The sequence below is a fragment of the Salvia miltiorrhiza genome, chromosome 2 (genome assembly GCF_028751815.1).
Source record: "Salvia miltiorrhiza cultivar Shanhuang (shh) chromosome 2, IMPLAD_Smil_shh, whole genome shotgun sequence".
In the NCBI taxonomy this organism is placed as follows: Eukaryota; Viridiplantae; Streptophyta; class Magnoliopsida; order Lamiales; family Lamiaceae; genus Salvia; species Salvia miltiorrhiza.
In genome coordinates this window covers 29,994,050-30,018,601 of record NC_080388.1, presented here as the reverse complement: position 1 = coordinate 30,018,601, position 24,552 = coordinate 29,994,050, and the positions used below count along the sequence as shown (strand labels likewise).

Here is a 24,552-nt window from a genome sequence, read left to right as displayed (position 1 = left end):
GTAATTATCTTGTGATTGTGCTCTTTTTGGAATTTAAGCACACATGACAATGAAAGTGCATATGCTTTATAGGTCAAGTGCAGTTACTTTATAGATTAAGTATAAGTGATTTGTAGTTTGTATATTGAGAGAGTATTTTTAATTGATTCAATCCCTATATATAATGTTGAAAAAGAAGAAGTTAAAAGTAAGTATTGTGATAGTATAATTCATGATTGATTAAATATGAAAAGATATGAGTACGGATGAAGTTTAAAGAATATGTTGATGTGACATTAATATTGTACCTAATACAAAGCACCAATATGCAAATGTAATCGTGATATTTTTTGCCTAATCAATTAGTTTGTCACTGAAACAATCAAATTTATACTCAAGAATGGCCAGTACGTGCGAATGACACGGGAGAAAAAATTGAGATATAATAATCAAGAAATGGCCGACAATACAATCGCTCAGTATTTTTGCCTAAATACTGAACTATATACATCGCACTTCATGAACACACCCGCACATAGGGATAGGAGATGCAATAAAATAAGTATCAACCAAATTTAGAAACCAATGATTAATTATCAGAGCCACCACATTCTTTTTAAATTTGTAATTCTTTTGTTATCGATCCATGACTTAACTAGGGTAGGGCAAAGAAAAGTAAACATTATACTCTTTGTGTGGTCTAACGTAAAGAAACAGAGAAGGGCACACAATATATCCACACAGAAGAAAAAAGAATTGTACATGGCCGAACAGATCAAAACAATAGGTATCTTGTTACATATATATATATATATATGTAGAGCAACTAAACTAGAATATGATTCCTAAAGCAAGATGAGTACCAAAGAACAATATATGATGCTTCAGATCCCACCACTAAATGACTGCTTTGGTGACACTCACTTAAAGGCTGTCATGCCGACTGCAGCGTCTCCTCCGTGAGCCCTGTAACTTCCCCTGGACTTGGAATAACTGACATAGTAAAATTCAGAGACAATGGCAGTGAATAAAGTGAAAGCTGCTCCTGCCGCAAACACTCCCTTCCTCACAGTCTCGCAAGAGGGCTCCTGATCGAAGAACATTCTTCTGTACTTGGTGTGATAAGCATTCCTCACGGAACCAGCAAGAAGACAAGCCTCAGCAATGAGGAATGTAACCCTGCAATCGGATTAGTTCAATCTTGATTACTTAAGTAGAGATGCAAGGGAGTTAGGCATACAATATGCTTGTAACGGGTGCATACCAGCAGAAGATGAAAAGAAGAACAGCACAAGCCCTTGAACCTCCAGGTTTCAGCGGAGTCCCACAGCAGAAGCATCTACTTGCAGCCATTATAATCACTTGACTTGCCATCAACAATAGAAACGCACCAACACCATACCCAGTTGCAATATCGGAGCTGTAAACACAGTATTTATAGTTATCATCACTATCTCTCTCTGTTGTGCCCTGTCAACAAAAACTCAGATTAGACTTGTAATGAGGAGCAGAGCTAGCCATCTATATTTAACGTGCATAATTTTCTCAAGATGCCAGATGAAGCACGGATGGTAAAAAATCATGGAACCATAATTGGAAGCTTTTTATTTAGAGCTAAAGTTTCAGTGTTTAAGACACCATTATGCTTTAAGTTTCGATTTCACTAAGTTGATGCAAGTCTGAAATCAGTTAACATGCCATGGCGTTGCACTTGAAACTTACTTTGTTACTCACATTATGGTAAGGTATTAACTGTTGATGTGAGCATGAGCTTTGGTATAAAAGTGAAGCTCAAAGGCGCAAATATTCTAGGTTTAGAGCCACAAGGAATGGTAAAAAAGAACTTGAGTTTGGAATACGTAAGCATAGCTAAGCCATACATCAATCATCAAGATACATGATCTATTCCAACTGGTAAGAAATACTATTGAATTTCTTCAATTGAAATTGATGTTTAGTTATTCTCAAAAAAAGAAAAGAAAAAGAAATTGATGTATAGTTATACCAATAGCCTATCGTGAACTTCATAATAAGAATCTATGTTTCCAAAAGGTCAAAGATCACTACTACATAACTAAGTCAGCTTTAGTTCATCGCTTTAATCAATTTAGGGAAGCATTAGACGAATGAGATAACATATTCATCACTTTAATCAATTTAAACTGGCGAACAGTTAAAAAAAATATTCAGTACATACGTATTTGCTTTCAAATTATCGGGAAAAAAAAAAAATCCCTAACTCAAAAGCTCGCAACTGTTCAAACCGATTCAGTACTAACAGATCATTCAGAGAAACCATAGATCATTTTCCGCACCAACACTTGAAAATAAAGCACCAAATCTACAATTAATCAAAGAAACACGTACTTCCACACACAATGACGCGCAAATGAATCAAGAGAGCAGGGGGAAAAACTTGCGACAAGCAATAATAGATAAAAACAGATTAATAAAATAGAAAGGGAAAAGGAATCTTACCGTGCTTCTTCTCTGCTCAGCAGCAACTGCCAAACCGAAAGCTATGAGATCGAAAATGAAGACAATGATGAGTAAGATCTTGGAAGCCATTGAAGTAGCGGCAGATCTGGATCTCTCAGTTGCTCCTTCAGGCCGTGCCTTGAGTTTCTCTCTCTACATGTAGTCTGATATAGAGAAGTTGAGTAATTAGTAAGCTGTGATAAAATAGGAGTATAAAAAAGTGTGTTGTCATCGCACAAGACACAACCATCAACCACATGGTCCACGGTCGTTGTCAGACTTAGTTATCCAAGTTTCTTTTTTCCTTTTTTTTTTAATATATATATATATACTTTGTTAATTCAATTTGCGCAAATTCTGTGAAAAACTATGATGAGCAATTTGAATTCGATACTTATTTTCGTCAACGTTGTTAGAGTATTTCTATACTCTAAGTTTTGTTGTCATTGTGTAGACCAAGGATGTTTCCACATAATGTCTCTTGTTGGGTTGCTTTTTCAGTCTCTTGTCGAACCGATTTCTTTCCCCGCGGGTTTTTAGTTTGAGATAGGCTTGGGCTTTCAAGTTTGCTAAGGAGTCTTTATTCCTAGGGCTTTTATGAACCCTTTTTAGGTCTGAAGTAATCCCTTCAATGAGCAGCTGCTGGGAACGAGCAGTCAGTCAAGAGTTTAACCAAACTTGATCCCAAACTTCTTCTAGGGTTTGGCCACATATTGGTGTTGAAGAGGATACATTTTTGCTGCTGTTTTTGGTGCTACTCTACTGCGTTTTGAGAGTTTTTCGTGGGTATTATTCAGAGCACACGTTTCATGTAAGTGTGTTATAGTTTGTGGCTTATTTCATCTTGTAAGCATTGTGGGTTGGTTTAGTACTTTGTTTCCTTGCTCCAGCCTGTTGGAGTAAGTTTATTTGTTGGGTTTGAGCGTTGAATGTGTAGCATTCAAGCTTAGGGAGTGAGTTGTTAATTTGCTCACAATTATTGGGAAGATATAGAGGCTTGGGAGAACGAGTCTTCGTGTGTAAGTCCTTTGTATATCTTATCATAACTAGTGGATAATTTACCCTGGGCGTGGCACCCCAGACGTAGGTGTGTTATCACCGAACTGGGTAATCATTGTTGGTGTTCTTGTGTTCTTCATATTTGTGCACGAGTTTGGTGTGCGAGTTTATATGTTTATGGATAGGCGAAACTTTCAAACGTATATACCATACGTTCGAGCGTAGTGTCATTTATTTATGGGACAGTCTCTTGTACATCCGTCCCAATCTGACCTTATCTATATCCATATATTTTTTTGTTTTTTATGTTCGATTCATATAAATAATATTTTTATTAACAATAAATAATATTTTATTAAATATAAATAATACTTCACAAATGATACTTCCTCCATTGCACTAAGTATAACTTCATAATATTAAACATAATATATTAACAAGGACTTGATTAAATTAGATGAATCCACTTTATTAAAGAACAAAGTAGATGGACTCACTTGATTATGGCCCTAATTTATTTTCATTTCGAAAATATGCCATTATAAATGGTACAATCCAAAATGTATTTCGTGACATGCTTAGTGTGGGACGGAGACAATATTTTTTATAAAAATAAATAATATTCCTTCCGTCCTAATAAAAGTGACCATTTTTTTTCGGCACAGAGATTAAGAAAGTGATAGCTAAGCTTTAATTATGTGTGGTCCACTTTTTTAATGACTTTATTAGTGAGTTAATTACAACTACCTTTTCCATCATTTAATATTTCTAAATTTAATTTAATTTTAAAATTGAGATTTTAAATTTAATCAATTTAAATCTAGAATTTTAAATTAAAATTTAAATCAACTTAAAATCTTTACACTAAAATTTAATCAATTTAAAATTTAAACTGTTTATATTTCGAGTAATTTAATAAGGAGTTCATAAATCGAATTTTACACTTAAATAAAATTTTAAAAACACTTTTAAACATAAATCTGAAAAAATAATTAAAATAATGAACACTAAAATCTGAAAATGGCGGCAGATTCCAAATTTTCATTGAAAGGAACACCCAAATATTGGGCGGCAGTTTTTACAAGCTTCAATACATGGAAATATATTTCGAAATCCCCTCTAAATTCATCTATAAGTAAGGGAGGCCGCTACATAACTTCTAAACCCTTCAGAATTTAAAAATCACCAACAATGGTGAGCAAAAATCTTTCCAACTAAGAGAGAAATCGAATTGTGCAATTTCTACTCCAAAATCTGAAAAACGACAAGCTAAGGAAAGGAGCCATGAAGGAGGCTATCACCATGTTTAATTCTTTGAAACATATGATGACTTGCCTGTGGGCTGTAGCCAAGAAACAACAAGAGAAAGGTGAGCAGATTTATTTAACAAGTGCAAAACCTAATGCACCTAGAAGGAAAAGAGTTTATGTAGACATAGAGCTCATTCAAAGCTTAGAACTACACAAACGTTCGACAATACGCAGGTTGGTAGTGAGAATTAATCGCAGCAAAAGCACAGTTTGGCGGTGGGTGAATCAAGGGCTGATCAGAGTCCACACAAGCGCAATTAAGCTTGATTTGACATCTCCTAATAAATTGCTTCGACTACAATTTTCACTAGAAGCATTGGAGTTTGATCGAATCATGATGGCTTTTAAGTTCAAGGCTATGAACAACACATTGCACATTGACGAGAAATGGTTCTACATAACAAAGGCTGCGCACAGGTTCTACTTAACATCCGGTGAAGAAGATCCTCACCGCACATGCAAGAGTAAGATCTTCATCACCAAAGTTATGTTTATGTGTGTTGTATGCAGGACACATTTTTCAGACAATGGTGAAGTACTTTTTGATGGGAAGATAGGTATCTTCCCATTCACACAGCATGTACCAGCTCAAAGAAACAGTAAAAACAGACCTTCGGGGACTTTAGAGACGAAACCAATTCAGTCCGTCACTAAAGAAGTCATCAAAGATTGTTTGATTAACAAGGTATGGAATGACCTTATAGTTTGTATCCATTGTAGAGCTGGCTATGCAATCTAAATGCAATTATTTTTTTTTCTTCGTATTTTCAAATTTGGAACAGATTCTGCGCTATAAGAGTCAAGTGGCCTCCAAATACAACCAAGGTCATATACATTCAACAGGATAATGCCAAACCTCATATTCAGGACAGTGACCCTGAGTTTAGGGTTGCTGCCACTGAGGATGGATTTGACATACGAATAGTTCATCGACCCCCAAATTCACCTGACACAAATGTGAATGACTTGGGATGGTTTCGAGCTACAATGTTGACCAATTGGTAAAGGCAGTAGAGGAATCATATGCACAACTCTCTCCTCACACTCTCAACAAGGTTTTTTGAGTTTACAAGCTTGTATGGTGGAAATCACGAAGCAAAGGGGTCACAATGCATACAAGATCCCTCATTTGAAAAAGGATGCACTTATGAGGGCTAATGAGCTTCCTACGGACTTACATGTTCCACTACAGTTAGTGGAAGAGTGTTTTTCCTACTTGAATGATAATGCACCAATACAACTAATTGAAGGGATAATGGCTAAGATGAGATATCCACATCAAGGAGGGCTTCTAAATCAGTTTTTACAGTTAGGAATTTAGGCTTGGGTGTGGATTTTTTGTAAAAACCGAATCTAGTTAAAATGCATGTTTTCCTATTTCAGTTTATGCCTATAGACAGAGGGCAAATTTAGTTTTTGTAAAGCAATGCATGTAAACACTCTAATTGCATCCTATGAAGACCATGTTTAGTTGAAATCATATGCGCAGCCTTATATTACAAATGGCATTTCACAAATTATATGTTTTATAAAATTAAATTATACTTAATATAAAAATAAATGATACATTGCAAATGATGATTTTAATACATGTAAATAATATTTTTCAGATGGACTGAGAATAGTAGTAGAAAATTAAAAATCAAATTGGATGAATCGGATTGGACCAAATCAGACTGAATCGAGCTGGTTGCATTGTACATTTGAATGTACTAAACAATTTGTGTTTATTATTAAAATATTAGTTGATAGTTAAAATAAAATATATGTATATATAATTAAATTAAAAAATTAAATATGACACATAAAGAGTATAATTTTTTTAAAAATTAATTTTATATATTCATAATTGTTCTACAAAAAAATAGAGAATTAATTAATAAAATAATTTTTTTAATATTTTATGAAATTAATTTTTAAAAACTAAAATTTGCAAATGGATTAAATAATCACAATTACAAATTTTGAAAAGTCGTAGTAATTTTTATATATTTAAGGGTAAATATCATGAAAATCCCTGAAGTATACCCGCTTTATCAAAAATACCCTGAAATTTTTAAAATGTTTTCTAAACCCTCAAACTATCAGGTTTTTATCAAATATATCCCGCATATATTTTCCGATGACCAAAAACGTGATGTAGCTCGCCGAATGCCACAATGTAATTTATATTCTATTTTTTTAAATGCAATGGCAAAAACGACGTCGTTTGGTACCATATCATTTAAAAAAAATTCACTATGAAATTTAAAATTCACTCCTACCGTGTTTGAAATTCACGCTAATAACCTAGAATTATGGATAAACATAATAGAATATGGTACGAAACGAAGTCATTTTTTCCATGTCATTTAAAAGAAAATAGAATATAAATTACATTGTGGCATCCGGCGAGCCACATCACGTTTCTGGTAACCGAAAAATAGATACAGGATATATTTGATAAAAACGTGATAGTTTGAGGGTTTAGAAAATATTTTGAAAGTTTCAGAGTATTTTTGATAAAGTATGTATAATTCAGGGATTTTCATGATATTTACCCTATATTTAATGAATAACATATGAATAATCTATTAATTTATGCTAAGACTACATATAGTATTTGCCAAAATTATAGATTTATTACTAGCTTAATAGAATCATCCAATTATAAGGCATATAACTTCAATTAAGACTACCTATAATATACTCCCTCCGTCCCATAATAAGTGGCCACATATAACTTCATCCAATATACTCCCTCCGTCCCATACTACCTATAATCATCCAATATACTCCCTCCGTCCAATTATAAGGCATATAACTTCAATTATAGTGACTCACTAATTTGGTCAACAATTGTAGGCCACTTTCTAAAAATGCCAAAATTACTTTAATTAAGTCAACAATTACTCACTAATTTGGTCAACAATTGTAGGCCACACTCTATTAAAACATATAACATTCAATTTCTTAATCTTCGTGCCGAAAAGAATGTGGCCACTTATTATGGGACGGAGGGAGTATGTATATTTTTACAAGAAGCGCACACACACACACACACACACACACACACACACACACATATATATATATATATATATATATATATATATTATATTATATTAGGGGTGGGCTACCGTGAGAGCACATCTTAAAATAAGAAATAAGAGCAATTTTTAATGTATGAATTTTATGTAGAACATGTATGAATTCGTTGTATAAAGGTATGAATTTTGAAAAATAAATTTTTGCCACCTTTGGGATTTGAACTCAGGACCATACATCCATCCACCAGGATTACGAATCAACCGTAGATCTTGATGATCTAAGGGCTGAAAATGATTCTTATTTTATATCTTAAGAAATGCTCTTATTTTAGCCCCTCCACACACACACACACACACACACACACACACACATATATATATATATATATATATATAATTTTAAATACCAGGTGTTATTTTTTGTTATATAAATTTATTCATCTTTAAATTCATAAATTGCTTTGTTGTAATATATTTAAACAAAAGTATGCAAATTATGGTTAGTGGTCTTCTTCCCTGCAAAAATGATTAATGAATTTCCTATAAAAATTAAAATAATAATTAATGGTAATTAATTATGATATTAGTGGATGATTAATTTGGTATAATGTATTTTTAAATTTCAAATTATTTTATATATTACATCAATTAAAAATTAAATTGTTCTTATTTATAAAATATCATCGATTTCATTTAAACTCAATATGAAATTAATTTTAAATTGAACATCTAATTTTTAAGTCGTAAGTTGTAAGTTTGTAACAAAAAAATTTGGCAGCAAGTCCACAACGCCATAGGTCATGCGGCAAATTTCTTTTTTGTTCCAAAATAAATTGTGTGATTTGAGAGAGAGAGAGAGAGACAGCTCAACTCTTTACCTGCCAAGCACAGATACTAACCACCAAACCAAATAGAAATCTGCATTTACACTTCACTTTATATAGTGGCGCTCCCAACTTTAGTTGAATCAAATTCAATATTAGCCCTCAGAAGTTTGTTGTAAAATTAGTATTAAATATCAAATTCGAAAATGTAATAATATTCCAATTTCCAAGATTTCAATATTTCTAAAAGGATTTTGAAGTGATGTTGATATCGCCATCTGGAATAATTTTAATTAAAGGTACGTAATAAATTCTAATCAGTTATTTATTTGTTTATTGGAAAGGAGAAAATTAAGATGATGTTCAAAATTACATAATATTTGAGAAATAAATAATTCATAATTAATTATGTAAAGAATTAAATTTATTTTAGGAATAAATGTCAAATATTATATTAATAATTTATAAGTATTTTAATTTATAAATTGAAATGTGTTTTATAGTGATTTTGGGTAATTCATGAATATGTGGGTGCTGCCCCCCACGTTTAAGGATGTGGTCGCGACTTCTTGGATGGATAGCATTGACCATATCGCTGTCCTATTTATCATGTGATGTTCAAACTGAAAAGGCTTCGCGGGGTGATTCGTACTTGGAACAAAGAAGTCTTTGGCAATGTGGACACTAACATTGGGAAGATGCAGGCTCGTTTATCTGAGGTTCAGAATCAGATATTGGAGGTCGGATTTACGGATCAGTTGTTTGATGAGGAAGTCTCCATTCAGGCAGATTTGAATGTCACTCTTTCGCATAAAAACAGCCTGTTATAGCAGAAAAGCCGGGTGAAATGGCTGAAAGACGGCGATAGGAACAGAGCCTTTTTTTCACAGAATAATCCAGTGTCATCGTGGGACTCATCTTATTTCTCATCTCACGATTGAGAACGATATTGTTTATGATCAAAGTATTATTGAGCAACATATTATTGACTAGTTCTCCTCTCTTTTTACTGAGATGGGAGGGCAACCTGTGGATTTAGCAGAGATTGAAGCTATGGTTGATCATGATGTTACTCCTGAGCAGAATTCGTCTCTCAGCAATGTTCCTGAGGAGGTAGAGATTGTTGCTGCTATTTTTGCCATGGACGCCGACAGCTCCCCAGGGCCGGATGGGTTTTCTGGTACGTTCTTCCAACATTGCTGGGAGGTGGTTAAGACTGATGTGATTTTGGCGGTTCGTACTTTTTTTATGAAGTCTTATTTGCCGAATGGTTGTAACTCCAGCACTCTTGTGCTTATTCCTAAAAAGGATACGGTTAATACGGTGGCTGATCTGAGGCCTACTATTCTCTCTAATTTATTTTTCAAGATTATTTCCAAGATTCTTGCTACCAGATTGGGACGGATTGCCTCTTCTCACGTGTCTCCGAATCAGTTTGGCTTTATCAGTGGTCGCTCTATCCATGAGTGTATTATGTTGGGGTCGGAAGGCTGTTAATGCATGCAAAAGACCAATCACAGCTCTAATATGCCTTGTAAGATCAACATTCGCAAGGCTTTTGATACCATGCGTTAGGATTTCATTGAGCAAGTGCTCCGGGCTAATGGGTATCATGAGATTTTCATTGGGTGGATTTCGGTTATTTTCAGATCCGCTAGGCTCTCTATTCTCTATAATAGTCAGCTTCACGGTTATTTTGCTTGCTCTCGTGGTGTTCGTCAAGGGGATCCCCTTTCGCCCATTCTGTTTGGTATTGCTGAGGATGTTCTTAGCCATCTTATCATCAATTGTGTCTAGTCGAATCATTTGATTCCCATGAGTTATAGTAGAGCTTCGAATTTTCCCTCTCATCTACTTTATGCGGATGATATCCTACTATTTTGTAAAGCGTCGGTCAGGAATGCTCAGAAATTGGGAGAGATTCCGGAGTACTATGGTTCTATCTCGGGACAAATTTGTAGTCAGGAGAAGTCAAACATTTATTTTTCCAATGGTGTTACTAATCCTATGCGCCGTGCAATCAACCAGATTTTAGGATTCGCGTTGGGAGGCATGAGCTTTACTTATCTCGGTGTTCCCATTTTCAGGGGAAGGCCTCGTGCGCTGCATCTTCGGTCGATTCATGACAGGATCGTGGCTAAGTTTGCCCGTTGGAAGGGACGTCAGTTATCTATGGCTGGCCGTATTTGTTTGGTAAAGTCTGTGATTCAGAGCTCCATTATTCATTCGATGATAGTGTGTAGTTGGCCGAAGTCACTGCTTCATAATTTGGATAAGTGTTGTCGGAATTTTATTTGGTCTGGCAGCACTGATCAAAAGCTGAATTGTGCTGTTAGTTGGGAGCCCAAAGTTTTTTTAGGCCCGTAACTTTGGTAGTTTTGCAAATATAGGACAATTTTTTTCGGGCTTGCAATTATAGGACAATATTTAAAAAATTAGACATTGGTAGGATAAATTGAGCCCGATATAGCTAAATCACACACGTGACTTAATTTATGCGGGCCGATGCCTACGTGGCTGACAAGTAAGCTATCCAGTCAGCTTACTCCTTATAAGGCTTGAAACAACTCAGCAAAATGACTCATTTTCATTTCCCCAAATTATTATGAAGAATTTTAACTTAGTTTGAAAGTTTGTCTTCCACAGAGTAGCGATATTTCTTCCATGGCCAAGCCCCATTGTTTGAAACTCTAATCTCATGCATTAATATACAATAATCATTTTTCTTCCCTATCTTATAATCATAGACAACATCCCAAAGTGAGTAACTCAACTCACGACACATGATGGTGAGATATAAATATATTTTACAAAACTTTTGTCTGTATCCATCGAATGAATATATCATGACATTTATTTGAAATTTATCAAGTCATTTTAAAATTAGACTTCTCCTTCTCATTCGATCTCATACAAGATTTATTCTATTTGAAACAGATACAAGTCGGAAAGGACGAGGACAGGGAATAACTCAGAAAAAACAGTTTCTTATGCGCACACCACCTGTTCGATGGAAATCCAAAGTGAAGAATACCAGCAAAATGAAGAATAGGCGAAATATTTCCTTTAGCAAGTAGTGTTCTTTTTTGCTTGTATTGCTCATGCTATTTGCAGCTTGTTGTAATGAAGATTTGCAATTTAGTTTATTTGGAGAGAATATCAAAGTCATACATATCTACATGCACAACATCATCATCTTCTTCACTCTCCTCACCTTGTGAATCTGGTATTATAATGTCATGTACATCCTTTGACACATATGTACCATACAATGGGTCATCATTATCAGAATCTTCACCCATGTTATAATCAGAATCACATATCTCATCAGAATCATTTTCACCACTACCGTGACTACTGTTAACCAAGGGAACATTATGATTCTCCCCATATTTTTCTTGAACATGAAAAACAACTTGCCTCATACCCAATGATGCTTCACAAAATTCCATCACTTCCTCATCAGTTTCTAACAACTTAAAAGTGTTGTTAACTATTATGTAAACCCACACTTGTCCAGTCATCAATAACCACTCTACAATACTATTTTTAAGGGAGTTCAAATTAATTTGCTTAGCTACAATGTAGTCCAACACCAATTTCTTACCCCCAACATATTTTGCATTAGTGGACTGCACTAAAGTACCTCCATATTTAAACACAACTGATAAATAAACCCCCACAGGCTCTGCAACAAACCAAAGAAAAGAAATGAATAAACCTTACCGATTATACCTTAAATATTAAAGCCCCACCAACTAAACCCCAAATATTGAAGACATAGAAACCCGACATGCAGGACCACCATGAATAAAAAAATACACATTTGCTGTCATACATTAAAGAACATTAGAATATACTATAACTTTTGTAACTTTATAAATAAAGACAAAAACCAACATCAAAACCCCACACCGAGTACCACCAACCATATATAAATACTCTTATCCAAAATTTAAGAAAACTCCACACTATTTCAATATACAGAATCCCAAATTTCAAGAAAACTTACTGTACATCGGTGGAGGTCTATTTAAGTTCCTCTCTTGCCGCACACGCATCACGATCGCGTGCTCTTTGCTGTCACCTCGCATTAGAGTCGATTCTATCAGTTCTAAACAAGGTGGGAACAAAATTCTTTTTCAGACTAGGGTTCTTTGAAGAATAGAACATGTTTTGATTCAAGGGTTTTTTTTCTCTAGACCAAGTGAATTTTAGTTTTACATCGCAGTAATACAAGTAATAATAGAAGAGTAATTTATAATTAAGCTGACTGGATAGCTTACTTGTCAGCCACGTAGGCATCGGCCCGCATAAATTAAGTCACGTGCGTGATTTAGCTCGATCGGGCTCAATTTGTCCTACCAATGTCTAATTTTTTAAATATTGTCCTATAATTGCAAGCCCAAAAAAAATTGTCCTATATTTGCAAAACTACCAAAGTTATGGGCCTAAAAAAACTTTGGGCTCGTTAGTTGGAGCTGTGTGTGCGCGATCCGGGAGGAAGGATGGTTAGGTATCTGCCCTTTTGATTTAATGAATAAATCTTATTTAATGAAGCTAACTTGGCAGATGATCACTGGGAACAACTTTTCTACTAAGATCATGCGCACTAGATACCTTAATCAATTTGGTTATGCCAAGACTTCTATCGCCAATTCGCCGGTCTGGGAGTTAAGCACGAGATTGATGATTTGGTGGATAACTCGTATGCTTATATTGGCCTCGGAAATCACATTTATTTTTGGAAGGACGATTGGCTGGGTTATAGTTGGTGGATAAACTGAAGGTGCCGATTTTCATGCATGAGTATCTTAACCATTCGGTGTAATATTATTTCTATGATGGGTTATGGCACTTTTCTGAAGGTTTTGTTGATTGCTTCCCGGAGATTGTTGTGGATATTTTTTTATTGCCTATTGGCTCGGATGAGGATACACGGTTTTGGAAACCGTCGGTTCATAGAGACGTCACGACGGCCTTGGCTTTTACTAATTCCTGTCACAAGTTCCTGAAAGTTTCTTGGGGGTCTTGGATTCGGGAAAGATTCATACCGGAGCGTCGTTCTCTGCTTTGTTGGAGGATTCTTCACAATCATCTTCCCATGCTGGATTGTCTTATTCAATAGGGTCCTATTGTGCCTAATTTCTGCCACCTCTGTCGCAATTCTGCGGAATCCATTGGACACACGTGTTGGAGTTGCGAGGAAATCCGCCCCGTATGGGCGGAATTCTTAACCTGGTTTAACCAATCGCATCTTATGAGCAGCGATGATATTCACGGTTTCCTAGTGAGTGCTTGGAACATAGACTGTAGTTCGCAAGTTGGGAACTTTTGGAAAGCTGGTATTTTTTCTTTACTTTGGAAAATCTGGGAGTGGTGGAATAAGTTCATGTTTGATGATATGATATTGCAACCTCAGACGATTTTAGCCTTTGTTAAATCTGCCTTCAAGGATATGGACACTATTTCCACTAAGTTGGGCACAACTAACAACACTTGGTTGGATTATACTATCACGCGTGGTATTGGAATTCATTGCCGTGCAGCGCCTCCTCTTTCTTTTATCAACGTGCACTGGTAGCCTTCGACTAATGATTGGATAAAAGTGAATACTGATGGGTCGGCTTTGGGCGCTCCTTGTCCTATTGCTGCTGGAGTGGTTTTTCGCGACAAGTGGTGTTGGGTGTGTGGCTGCTTCCACATTAAAGGTGGCAGGGGTTTCACTTTCGAAGCAGAGTTGCTTGCTGCCATAGTGGCTATTGAGATTGCACATGCTCGAGGTTGGCATCGTCTTTGGATTGAATCATATTCCACTTACATTGTCTCTCTTGTGGCTAATTGTTCTCTTGACATTCCTTGGCGTTTCATGGCATATTGGAAAAAGATCTTGGTTTTCCTTCTTGCTATGCACGTTAAAGTCACCCATATTTACCGGGAGAAAAATCGTCCGACTGATATTATGGCCAATGGAAATCGGGTTGAAGGTTGGTGGCCGTTCGCTATCGATGAAATTAAAGAGGCTGTCTCCCTTAATATAGCTACATATAGCTATGTTAGGATGGTGCGCTGATGGAGGAGGTGGGCCGGCCGATCATGGTAGCTGGCTGTTACGTGTGGCCTGCTGCCCGTCGAGTCTCAGCCCCGCAGCATGGGTGACGGCTCGGCAGCCAACAGCCAACTGCTTGCTGTTCGCTGCTGCGGCAGTTTTTTTTTTTGGTGCTTTGTAGTTTGGTTGGGATTTTGGCGGTTGAGATAAGGCGTCTGTTGGGTCCTTTGTCAACGTCTAGGTGCGCTCGACGTTGGGCTCAGCAGGTCGGACCTTGATGGTGGCTCCGTGGCAGCCGCTCCTCATGGCTGTCAGCGTTGAGTTGTTTTGCTTTGCTCATGGTTCTTATGGCCGTGGGTTAACTCGTTTAGTTTTGTTGGTTCGCTGTTGGTGATTTTATTTTTTTGGTTTGTCCGTTGGTATGAGTCGGGATCGTCTAAGGGCGATGGTTAGGCTGGAGCTCTTGAGATGGTCCTTTCCGCTCTACCGACTTGTATTCGTTGTTTTTTGTACTTTAGATGAGCACTCTTTTTCCTTTTGAAAGGTTTTTCCCTCAAGGGTTTTCTTTCAAAAGGTTTTAACAAGGCTTTTCTTTTGAAGGTTGGTGGTTGTTCGCTATCGATGAAATTGAAGAGGCTGTCTCCCTTAATATGGCTACACATAGCCATGTTAGGATGGTGCGCTGATGGAGGAGGGGGCCGGCCGTTCGTGGCAGCTGGCTGTTATGCGTGGCCTGTTGCCCATCGAGTCTCAGCCCCGCAGCATGGGTGGCGGCTTGGCAGTAGACTGCTTGCTATATGCTACTGCGGTGTTTTTTTTTTTGGCGCTTTGTAGTTTGGTTGGGATTTTGGCAGTTGAGATAAGGCGTCTGTTGGGTCCTTTGTCAACATCCGGGTGCGCTCGACGTTGGGGCTCGGCAGGTCGGGCCTAGATGGTGGCTCTGTGGCAGCCGCTCCTCATGGCTGTCAGCGTTGAGTTGTTTTTCTTCGCTCATGGTTCTTATGGCCGTGGGTTTACTCGTTTAGTTTTGTTGGTCCGTTGTTGGTGATTTTGTTTTTTAGGTTTGTCCGTTGGTATGAGTCGGGATCGTCTAAAGGTGATGGTTAGGCCGGAGCTCTTGAGATGGTCCTTTCCGCTCTACCGACTTGTTTTCGCTGTTTTTTGTACTTTAGACGAGCACTCTTTTTTTCCTTTTGAAGGGTTTTTCCCTCGTGGGTTTTCTTTCAAAAGGTTTTAACGAGGCTCGACCTTGAGTCTGCTATTTTGTGCTTTCAAGGGTTCTCTTAGACTTTTCTTTTTATATATTACCATATTTAATTAATAGTGATTTTGGGTGTTTAAATAAGAAAATGTTACAAAAAATGTCAAACAAAAAAGTAAATTGTTTAAAAACAATAAAGAAAAGAATGTTCATGAATTAAGGAGATTAATTTGATATAAATTTAAGAATATGAAACTTGACTTAGCTGCAAATAATGAAAAGGCACTTAGATTGACTGAATGGAAAATTTTTAAATTCATGAACTCTATTGATGACCTAGAAAAATGAAAAGATAATTAAATTTATGTTCATGAATACATTAAATTTAGTATTTTCAAAATCTTGAATTTTTACTAAAGGTATTTAAGGTAAAATACTTTTTAAGTTTAAATATTAGGACTATTTTGCGCTCATTAATCCGCATCAATTTGATCCGGAAAGACCTTATTTATTTTACTTGTAAAATGGGAACAATATGTGATTTGAATGTTCGACCTCATTATTCATATGTAGAAGTTCACACTGGTTGGATGTTCCATTTAGAACATTCTAATCAATTACTATTAAACACCGTTTCATGTTTATTCATCGCACTACATTATGCATATTATGCTTAAAGATGCATTATTCATGTTATTTTAAAACATTAACATTATCACTGACTCAATGTACGCAAATAGTCAAAGTTGCAAAAATACAATTATATGATGGAGAAGTTTATCATTGGTATTTTTATTTGTTCATTTCCTTCTAATAAAACTTCCTACATCCAAAAATTAGACTTTCTACGTCCAACTAGTATTTGTGAAACGAGCAATATTAGTAAACTTTTTTTGCTAGGGCGGCTGCGCCACATCATTATTTTGAAAAAAAAATTATGCTCCCTCCGTCCCATAAATAATGGTATGTTTTCCTTTTTGAGCTGTCCCATATATAATGGCTTTTTTCCTTTTTGGGCTATAATTAACACTTAATTAAAAATTTTAATTATGCCAACAAAACCCTAATTATTTCACCGCCTCCCATCTCCCATCTCACTTCACTGCCTCCATCTTTCCAATTCCACCATCTCCCATCTCTCTACTCCAATTTCTCTCTCACTCCACTGCCTTCATCTCCCATCTCTTCACCGCGGTCACCAGTAGGCCTCCTCCACCCTCCACACAAGCCTTGCGACGGTGAGGCGAAAACAGCAACGAGTTTCTCTTTCTCTCCCACTCGCCGCCCTCCAGCCTCGCCAGTTCCGGATCCACCCACCGCCTCCGCCCTTCACCGGTTCGCTCGCCTCAACCCTCCGGTGACTGCATAACCTTAAGGCGGTCGTCACCTCCACGCTCCCGCCTTCACCCTCCGGCGAAGGCGTGACGAAAGCAAGAGACGACTACTCGTCGGACTCGTAGCAGCAGCGAAGGCGAAGGCGGTGCCGCCTTTTTCTCTCTAATCTTCTCCAGATTTGAAGCTTTTGTGATAATTTTTCATTTTGAATTTAGGGATCAAGTTTAAATTTTGATGAAGCTTTGTTCTGGAATGAATTTTGAATTTAGGGATGAATTTCTAGAATGAATTTAGGGACGAATTTAGCAGATTGGATAAAAGAATTTCGTGCCGGGTGAACGCACGGGTTCTCCCTAATTCAATTGATGTAGATTAGCTAACAATTAATTTTACTAATAACATCTTTAAATATGTAGCCCATCACTTTATCTCCTTAATTTAACACTTCTTAACCTCTGTGCCCAAAAGAAACGGGTCATTATTTCTGGGACGAAGAGAGTAATATATAATATGTCATATTCTATAATAATAACATACGATCCTATTAATATTTTTTTATATAATAATTTAAAAAATTAAAATATTAAAATTAAGAAAAACATGAAATGAAAAAGTATTTTAAAAATAAGATTCTAGTTTCTAGGAAAATATTAATTATTTAAAAATATATTATTTAATATATTTAAATTATTAAAACTTGTTCATTTTTAAAATATTTTTTACATATCATATACTTCATATCTAATAAAAATTCATTTTTGATCTTATATTCAAGAACATATAATATATATTTTATTCAAAACATAACTAAATGAAAACAAAAAAGTGAAGGATTGTAGAATAGCTATACAAAATAGTGGAAATTAAAGTTGTCTCCCAAATATAGTTTCAATGAATTATAACCAAAATTAATTATTTTGGACGATATAACCCCTACTTTTTCTCTGTTGTGCCTACAAAAAACATCGACTTTCTCTTTCAATTACTTTCACATTTCCTATCTCTCTGAAACCCTAGTACGTTGTCGCACCTCCACCCTTGCTATCTCTCTCTCTCTCTCTCTCGCTGATGAGCCCTTCTCTCTCCTATGAGTTGGAACAGTTTAAGGAGCTGCAAAACTCCAAGAATGCTAAGATGCAATTCTAGATCTAAGAAAATCTTGAACAAATGGTACGAATTTGAACCATCTATTCCAAGATCTATCGTATCAAGTTGCCAAATCGGCCATAAGTACGACCATTAGTGTTAGAAACGAGAAGAAAATGCTCTCACACCGTCTCAAGATTTAGCTTTGCCACCAAGTGATACTTTCATTTTCTAGAATTTTTATCGTTCATTACATGGTACAAAAACACATAGAGAAAACATTATCCAACCATAAGAGGATTCACATACGCTGCTGAACCAATTCATATCGTTCGTAATAGGGATTTAGCTAGATTTTACAAATTTCATGTTACTTTTTGTTAATTTGCTCATTTGATTTATAATTGTATTTTTTGAAAAATGAATGAAATGTTGATTCGAATTTTGTTAATCAATTATTTTTGAATTTGTTAGAACAAAATGCAAGTCTAATATTTATTTATTTTTACGACACTTTTGTTATGAAATAATCACATTCGATCATGTCTTTCGCGCCTAGTGTTTGGTACGAATGGTACAAATACATTATTTTGCACCATTCAGGCCAAATATCCGCATTACTGTCGACACAAGTAGGCCATTTCGCACTTCGTATCATTTGTTTCAACACTTGGCGTGTGACACATCTTGACACGAAAGTTACAAAAATAACATATTCGAACCATTCGTACGATACACTTGTCGCAAATGACATTGGGACAAATAGTGTGAAATAGCATATTCGTACCATTCGTCCCATGGCACAGATATTGCAAAATATCATATTCATGCAATTCGTTCCAGTCTCAAGTGCAACTTATTCTGACAAATACTAGGAGGAATGGTTCGAATATGTCATTTCGTACCATTCGTTCCATTACTTTTCAAGAACAGACCTTGGGACTAATGGTGCAAAATGAAATATTCGTATCAGTTCTTGCCTGATAGAAAATTGAAATTACACGAAATAACACAAATTCGAATACAACATTTTATTCATCTTCATCATTTTACAACAAAATTCCTTTACAAATACAAGTACAATTCTAAATAAAACACAAAATAAAACGAAATCTTGCAAAATATCCACCGATATAGGGTCAACATGTAACTTTGACAAGATATCATAAAAAAATAACTTATCTATCGACAGCGCGGCAACAAAGTCCATCAACTTTTGCAGAAATTGGTACACTCGTGTCACACATGTATGAGACAGATCCCTACTGTTCGAAGGCTAGATGGTAGGGGTGAGCAAAAAATTCGAAACCGAATAACCGAACCGATCCAAACCGAAATTTTAAAATATGGTTCGGTTTTTTCGGTTTTTCGGTTCGGTTCGGTTTTTTTCCCCATAAAATTTCGGTTTTTCGGTTCGGTTCGGTTCGGATTTTTTAAAACCGAACAAAACCGAAAAACCGAATTATATTTATAATATATATATATAAATATATATAATATTTAATTTATATATTTTAATTATAATTTTATAATATCTAACTTCTAATATTTTTTTTTAATTTTATAGTTTTTTTTGGAATGTTCGATTTTTTTTTGAAAATTTCGGTTTTTTCGGTTTTTTTTTCGAAAATTTCGGTTTTCTTCGGATTAATTCGGTTTTTCGGTTCGGTTCGGTTTTAATTATAAAAATTTCGGTTAATTCGGTTCGGTTTGTTCGGGTAATTCGGTTCGGTTCGGTTTTTTTTTAAACCAAACTAAAATATGGTTTGGTTTGGTTTTAGCAAAAACCGAACCATATAACCGAATGCTCACCCCTACTAGATGGTACCAAAAATAGATTTGGACCATCCATTCCTCCAACTGATCACACGACAAATATTGGTATGGATGGAACGAATTCGTTTCACATTTTCTTAAATTTAGATTTACATCTTAAAACTGTCGTAGATCTGGATACCCTTGAACTCATATTTCACCGAATTCTACATAAAATGAGAATGTTGGCGGAGATGACGAAGAAAATCGGAGAGAGAGGAGAGAGAGATGCGTGACAGAGAAAATTAGGATTTGAGAGAGAGATCGAGAACAAATATAACATAACTCATATTTTCGTTTGAAAATAAAACAGAGAAAATTCAGGGATAATTCCATATGAAATAGTTAAAATTGACTATAATTTATTGAAATAATGTTGAGTGGACAACTATTGATTTTCACTATCTCCAATGGATATGTCACTCCATTAGCACATAAGAAAATGTTTTCTCTCTACAAAATATGGGGAAAAAATGAAAAAAAAATAATGATTAATGACAATTAATCAAGGGACTAGTAAACGATTTATTTAACTTTCTTCATTTTAAATTTTGCAGAGCTTATGATATATTGCTTTCTCTTTACTTTACAAAACTATCATTAAAATTAATTTCAAATTAGAATTTTATTTTTAATATAGTACTATAAAATTAATTATATTTTTTTAAAATAATAAATAATTATAAATAATACTCCCTCCGTCCCATTACAAATGTCTTATTACTTTTGGACACAGAGATTAAAAAATATATAGAAATAAATAAAGTGAATTGAAATTATTTAAATAGTAGATATAGAGAGAAAATATATTGTAAAAAAAGAATGAAATATTTATAATAAAATATCACATTATGAAAAGTGAGACATTTGTAATGCGACGAAGGGGTATTGCGATATAATAATCAAAAGAGACACTGATAAATCATAAAAAGATAAACGCGATTGAAAGAGACACTGATAAATCATAAAAAGATAAACGCGATTGGGTTGAGAATAATACTTCTTTTAGCAATGTGAATTGAAAGATCATTAAATTAATTAAATATTACAAAATTCAGAATTGAAAGATCATTGAATTAATTAAATATTACAAACATAGATTTTTGAGAGATTAGAGTGATGTTTGATAAAAGTAGTAAATGCGAATATTATAGCCGGCTGACACTGTATTGAATCGGTAATATAGTAAGTAGTAACTACGAAATGTATACTATATTTAATTCATTTTAAAAGCTACAGAAATGGAGTAATGTATATAAAAGTTGTTTTAATTAATGACGAAGAAACGAATTGATTTAGAGTGACAGAGACGGAGCAATCGACTGTCGGTGGCGTATACAACTAATATGTTTAGGCCCAGTTTGATAGCCTTGCTATATTAGCTCCTTAACTGGGCTAAAAACTGTGTTTGATAACCAAGCAACCTTTACTTATAAGCCCATGTTAAAAGGCAGGCCCGGTCCTAAAACACTGTTCCACCAGCGAAACGTGACTGAGGGTGCCCCTAGGTTACTGATACTCAATGCTACAGTGTTCCTAGTTTAATTTTTTGTTCTCACAAATGCCCCCACTTCCCATCGCCTGATTCCAATTCTATTTTAGCACCACCACCGCCGTATCGCTCCACCTGATTCCAATTTTATTTTCGGTGGTGGTGGAGCTTCCTATCGTGGAGCCTGCTGGCCTTGCTCCTGCCGCTGGCGTAGATGTCGCCTTCTCTGGCGGTTTGGCAGGCAGTGAAGCAACAACGGAGGTGCTCGGAGGAGAGATCCACGTTTGGGAGTGAGCGCGCCTCGAAGATGTGGCAGTGGAGCTCCAAATCTCCATGCAAGTAGAGCACCGCCGGCTCGTCCACCGCCATGAATCTTGGTGACTGGAATAAGGTTTTCCGTCGCGGCGTCAGAGTGTGATTGCTGGGGTAGAAGCGAGAATTAGGGCGAGAATGAGATCTAGAAAATTGTTGTCGCCGGTAAAAGTAGCAGTGGAGTAGAGAAGAAGAAAGTTGTACTACAGGAGGAGTGAAAGGGAATCCGGGGATTTAGACTATTAGCAACTGGTTCAAGATTGAGAAATATGATGATGATTATTGCGCGCTTGTCATCATATTCACGATTTGCAGCGTTTTGGTTGTAGAATCGTGGTGGCGCCGCAGATCTGGTGAATCGATGGGCATTGGGTAACCGACCCGTTTTGTGGTTGAAGCTAATTGTTGATAACATTTTCTGTAGGTTTGCGACTGATTTTGGAAGGACATTTAGGTCATTTTATTCTAATTTCTTGTTGGCAGGCGGTGCTATCAAATGGACTTATATTGTTTTCAGCCTTTTGAGACTCTATTTCCAAATACGCATGCCATTTTCCATTCCTGGCCCTACCCAGTAACCTTTCCTTGGGTTTGGTAAAATGGCCTTAACCCAACAAAGTTTTCAAACACCCCCTTACGGTTCAATGGAACTAAATTAAAAATTAGATTAAATTAAATATGTTAAATGAAATTATATATTAATATAATAAATTTAAAATAAATTATAATATATAATATGGTATTCTTGTAATGTCTTTTATGGAGTATAAAATAAATTATATATTAATATAATAAATTTAAAATAAATTATAATATATAATATGGTATTCTTGTAAGAAACAATAGGGCCGAATGACCTTATTCAACATACAACATCAAATTTTGTCCACCATTTGAAAAAACATAAAATTTGGCCATTTTTTGTATGTCATGACTATTCTACCCTTCTCTCTCTCCTCTCTCTTTCTCATCTCCCTCTCTCTCTCCAGCGGCTCCTCTCTCTTTCTCATCTCCCTCTCTCTGCTCCAGCGGTTCCTCTCTCTTTCTCATCTCCTTCCCTCTCTCTCTCCAGCGGCTGCGCGGCAGCGGCATCGAGCTTGGAGAATTCGTCGGAGCTCTCGCGGCGGTGGTGGAGGAGATCCTCCATCTCTCTCTCTCCAGCGGCTGCCGCTCTCTCCTCTCTCTTTCTCATCTCCCTCTCTCTCTCTCCAGCGCGCGGCGGCGGCAGATCTGGTCTGATGAGGCGGCGGCGGTGGATTTGATCAGATCGTTGCGCCGCCTCCTCCATCGGCCGCCTCCTTCGATTTCAGCCATGGCAGATCTGATCTGATCTGTGTGCTGCACGTATGGCACTTATGGAACTATTAGTGCCATAAGTGCCATAAGTGCACACTTCCCCCTAGGGTTTAGATATTCTATTTTGATTATCCATTTGAGGTTTAGATGTTCCATTTAGGGTTTAGATTATCCATTTAGGGTTTAGATGTCCCATTTAGGGTTTAAATGATGTTGTTGTTTCTGTATTTGTGCTGCACGTATGGCACTTATGGCACTATTAGTGCCATAAGTGCCCAAAATGATTATTTTACTTGGTTTTATTTTGGATTTCCGTTGGCACTTATGGCACTATAAGTGCCAACGGAAATCCAAAATAAAACCAAAGTAAAATCTTGGCCCTTATGGCACTAATAGTGCCTAACCCGACCGCGACCCGCGTGCCTGATCCTACCCGGTCCGCCTCATTAAGGGTAAAAACGTCCAAATCAATAAAAATGGCCAAAATTTGTGTTTTTTCAATGTGTGGCCATAAATTGTGTTTTATGCTTCATTTTGGATACTTCAAAATTTTACTCTTCTTGTAATGTCTTTTATGGAGTATAAAATAAATAGAAATATAATCCCTCCGTCCCTAAAAAATTTACCCTAATTTCATTTTTGAGTGTCCCAAAAAAATTTGCCACAATCTTCTTACTTTCTATTTTGTGACAAATATTAAAATAACCATTTTACTTAAGTAAAGGTTAATAATGATCATAAAAATAAAAATATATTAACTGTAAATACTTTTACGAAAATATCCTTATATTTTAAAATTATCAAAAATTTAAATTTTATTTACAACAGTTAAAATCTGAAAAGAAATGAAAAAAAATACTCCCTCCGTCCCACGGAAAGTGGTGCGTATTCCTTTTTGGGTTGTCCCACCGAAAGTGATGCATTTCCTTTTTTGGCAAAAATTAGACAGCCCTTATTTTTCCTTAATCACTCCCTTATTACATTCTCTTTCCTACTTTATCACTTTATTACATTCTCTCTCATTCTTTATCACATTCTCTCTCATACTTTATCACTTTATTACCTTCTCTCTCCTACACACTTAAAACACTAATCTACAACTCCTTAAATCTCGTGCCCAAAAGAAACGCACCACTTTGCGCGGGATGGAGGGAGTATAAAACTCCAACCCATTCCATCGTCTCCTTCCAATCAAGAGGTTGCGCAGGTGCTTTTTCGTCGCCGGTAGGCTACATCACTGCTGCCGGCACCCACTTGGCCTTCTCTTATCAATTTTTATATAAAATCAAACAAGAAAATGAGATGGTAGAGAGAGGGACGAAGATTGAATCAAATGCCGTATGGTTG

General features: G+C 36.0%; 2 protein-coding genes across 2 annotated transcripts; one reads left to right on the top strand and one right to left on the bottom strand.

Annotated features, from left to right (window-relative positions):
* Positions 1 to 685: 685 nt before the first annotated feature.
* Positions 686 to 2,666, bottom strand: LOC131013261 (uncharacterized). Its single transcript, XM_057941328.1, has 3 exons — positions 2,458 to 2,666; positions 1,244 to 1,449; positions 686 to 1,158 (listed from the first exon to the last, which is right to left on the bottom strand). Exons 1-3 carry the CDS (start codon positions 2,545 to 2,547, stop codon positions 900 to 902), a joined length of 555 nt encoding a protein of 184 aa, XP_057797311.1. The 5' UTR covers positions 2,548 to 2,666; the 3' UTR covers positions 686 to 899.
* Positions 2,667 to 4,740: 2,074 nt separating this feature from the next.
* LOC131008268 (uncharacterized) lies at positions 4,741 to 9,449 on the top strand. The gene is made up of 4 exons (XM_057935155.1): positions 4,741 to 5,183; positions 5,277 to 5,451; positions 5,634 to 5,767; positions 9,251 to 9,449. The coding sequence occupies exons 1-4, from the start codon at positions 4,741 to 4,743 to the stop codon at positions 9,447 to 9,449; spliced, it is 951 nt and encodes a 316-aa protein (XP_057791138.1).
* The last annotated feature ends 15,103 nt before the right edge of the window (positions 9,450 to 24,552 follow it).